At 56.1% G+C, this 2,005-nt stretch overlaps 1 protein-coding gene across 1 annotated transcript in view; it reads right to left on the bottom strand.

The window, feature by feature from the left end:
- The window catches only part of LOC108383035 (chromodomain-helicase-DNA-binding protein 4-like), a gene marked incomplete at both ends in the record, with an annotated part of 4,245 nt that overhangs the window by 1,161 nt on the left and 1,079 nt on the right, over window positions 1–2,005 (bottom strand). Inside the window, 4 exons of the mRNA XM_017639409.1 lie at window positions 4–217; window positions 283–424; window positions 500–673; window positions 981–1,999. Coding sequence (XP_017494898.1) covers window positions 4–217; window positions 283–424; window positions 500–673; window positions 981–1,999 — 1,549 coding nt within the window. The remainder of the gene's footprint in view (window positions 1–3; window positions 218–282; window positions 425–499; window positions 674–980; window positions 2,000–2,005) is intronic.

The following is a 2,005-nucleotide window of genomic DNA, read 5'->3' as shown; positions in this document are numbered from 1 at the left end:
AGCCGGTGATGGAGCCGTCGATGCGCTCAAACTTGTAGCCCTCCGCGTCGAGAAAGTCCTCCAGTATGTCGAGCATCTGCGTCATCTGCGAGAAGATCAGCACGCGGTTGCCGTCGTTCTTCAGCTTGCGCAGCATCTTCTGCAGGACAATCAGCTTGCCGCAGGCCTTCACCAGCGGGCCGCCGTCAAAGTAGCCCAGCTTGGTCTTGGGCGCCTCCTGTAAAAGTGGTTGAAAGTTAGCTGGTAAAGCAAAATAAGAGAAAAAGAATGGCAGTCACTGACCTCCGCCGCCACTGGAAACAGATACGGATGGTTGCAGCACTTCTTCAGGTCCATGACAATGTTCAGCAGTGAAACCTGTTTGCCGCCGCCCTTCGAGTTGAGCGCATCAAAGTTTCGCGTCAAAATGTACTTGTAATACTTCCTAAGGGGAGCGAAAAGTAAAGAAGAACGAAAATTAGCATTTCAGAACACAAAAGTCCTCCTCTAAACTACGTACTTTTGTTGTGGTGCCAGATCGACGCGGAGAATAAACTCCGACTTGGCGGGCATGCCCGAGAGCACGTCGGCCTTCAGACGGCGCAGCAAGTGGGCGCCCAGCAGGTCGTGCAGCTTCTTCACCTGCTCCTCCTTGGCAATGTCGGAGAACTCGCTGAGGAAGCCCTCCATGTCACTGAGAGGAAAGAGGAGGAAAATGATTAGGCAAAAAGTCACAAAACACACCAAANCCTTGGCAATGTCGGAGAACTCGCTGAGGAAGCCCTCCATGTCACTGAGAAGAAAAAGGAGGAAAATGATTAGGCAAAAAGTCACAAAACACACCAAAAACCGNCCCAGCAGGTCGTGCAGCTTCTTCACCTGCTCCTCCTTGGCAATGTCGGAAAACTCGCTGAGGAAGCCCTCCATGTCACTGAGAGGAAAGAGGAAAAGGATAATGATTAGGCAAAAAGTCACAAAACACAAACAACCACAAAACCTACTTGAACCGATTGGGGCTGAGAAAGTTCAGCAGATTGAAGAGCTCCTCGAGGTTGTTCTGCAGCGGCGTGCCCGTCAGCAGCAGCTTGTGCCCTACATTGTAGGCGTTGAGCGTGCGAAAGAAGAGCGACGAGCTGCTCTTCAGCCGATGCGCCTCGTCCACCACCAGCACCTTCCAGTCGATGGAGCCGAGGAGGGTGTGGTCGGAGTTGATCAGCTCGTAGGAGGTGAGCAGCACGTGAAATTTGACGGGCGCATTCTTCCGCAGCTTCATCGCCTTCTGCGAGGAGCGGGTGGCGTCCGGGTCAAAGCTGAGCTCATTCTCGCGAATGATAATGCGCGACTCCTTGAGGCCGGTGTAGTTGACGGTGTAGAAGTCCGGACACCAGTCCTCCAGCTCGCGCTCCCAGTTGATGATGGTGGAGAGGGGGGCGGCAATGAGGAAGGGGCCGCGCGTGTGGCCCTCCTTGTAGAGCGAGTAGAGGAAGACCACCGTCTGGATGGTCTTGCCGAGGCCCATCTCGTCGGCGAGGATGGTGTCGATGCCGTTGGCCCAGCTGAAGCGCAGCCAGTTGATGCCCTCCTTCTGGTACTCGTGCAGCTTCAGCGGCTCCGGAATGTAGTCCGGCTGCACCTCCCACTTCTTCTTCGGATCGGACTTGGGGGCGGAGCCGAGGCCGCGTGCCTTGAGTCCGGTACTGCCGCCGCCCTTCTTGTCCTTGCTCTTGCGCTTGTCGTCCTTGTCCTTGCGCTTTGAAGAAGACGAGCCCGAGGCCTTGTCATTCTCAATGGCGTGCTCCTCCTCCACCGTCCGACGGAGCGCCCAGTACTCGTCCACCTTCTTCTTGTAGTCGGGAATGGGAAACTCGCAGTTGTCCGGCTCCGCCTCCACGGTCACCTCGTCGTAGGCCAGCTCGCGCCACTTGATGACGTAGAAGAGCTTCCCGCGGGACTTGCGGTGGTTGATCAGCCGGTGAATGAGCAGCCAGTCGGGCTTGATGCCGTAGCGGACGTAGGACTCCTCCAC

This window comes from Rhagoletis zephyria, unplaced genomic scaffold (assembly GCF_001687245.7).
Source record: "Rhagoletis zephyria isolate East Lansing unplaced genomic scaffold, Rhagoletis_zephyria_1.1 Rzeph_scaffold_30203, whole genome shotgun sequence".
Lineage (NCBI taxonomy): Eukaryota > Metazoa > Arthropoda > Insecta > Diptera > Tephritidae > Rhagoletis > Rhagoletis zephyria.
Note: the sequence above shows the minus strand (reverse complement) of the source record. Positions and strands in the feature narration are given on the sequence as shown.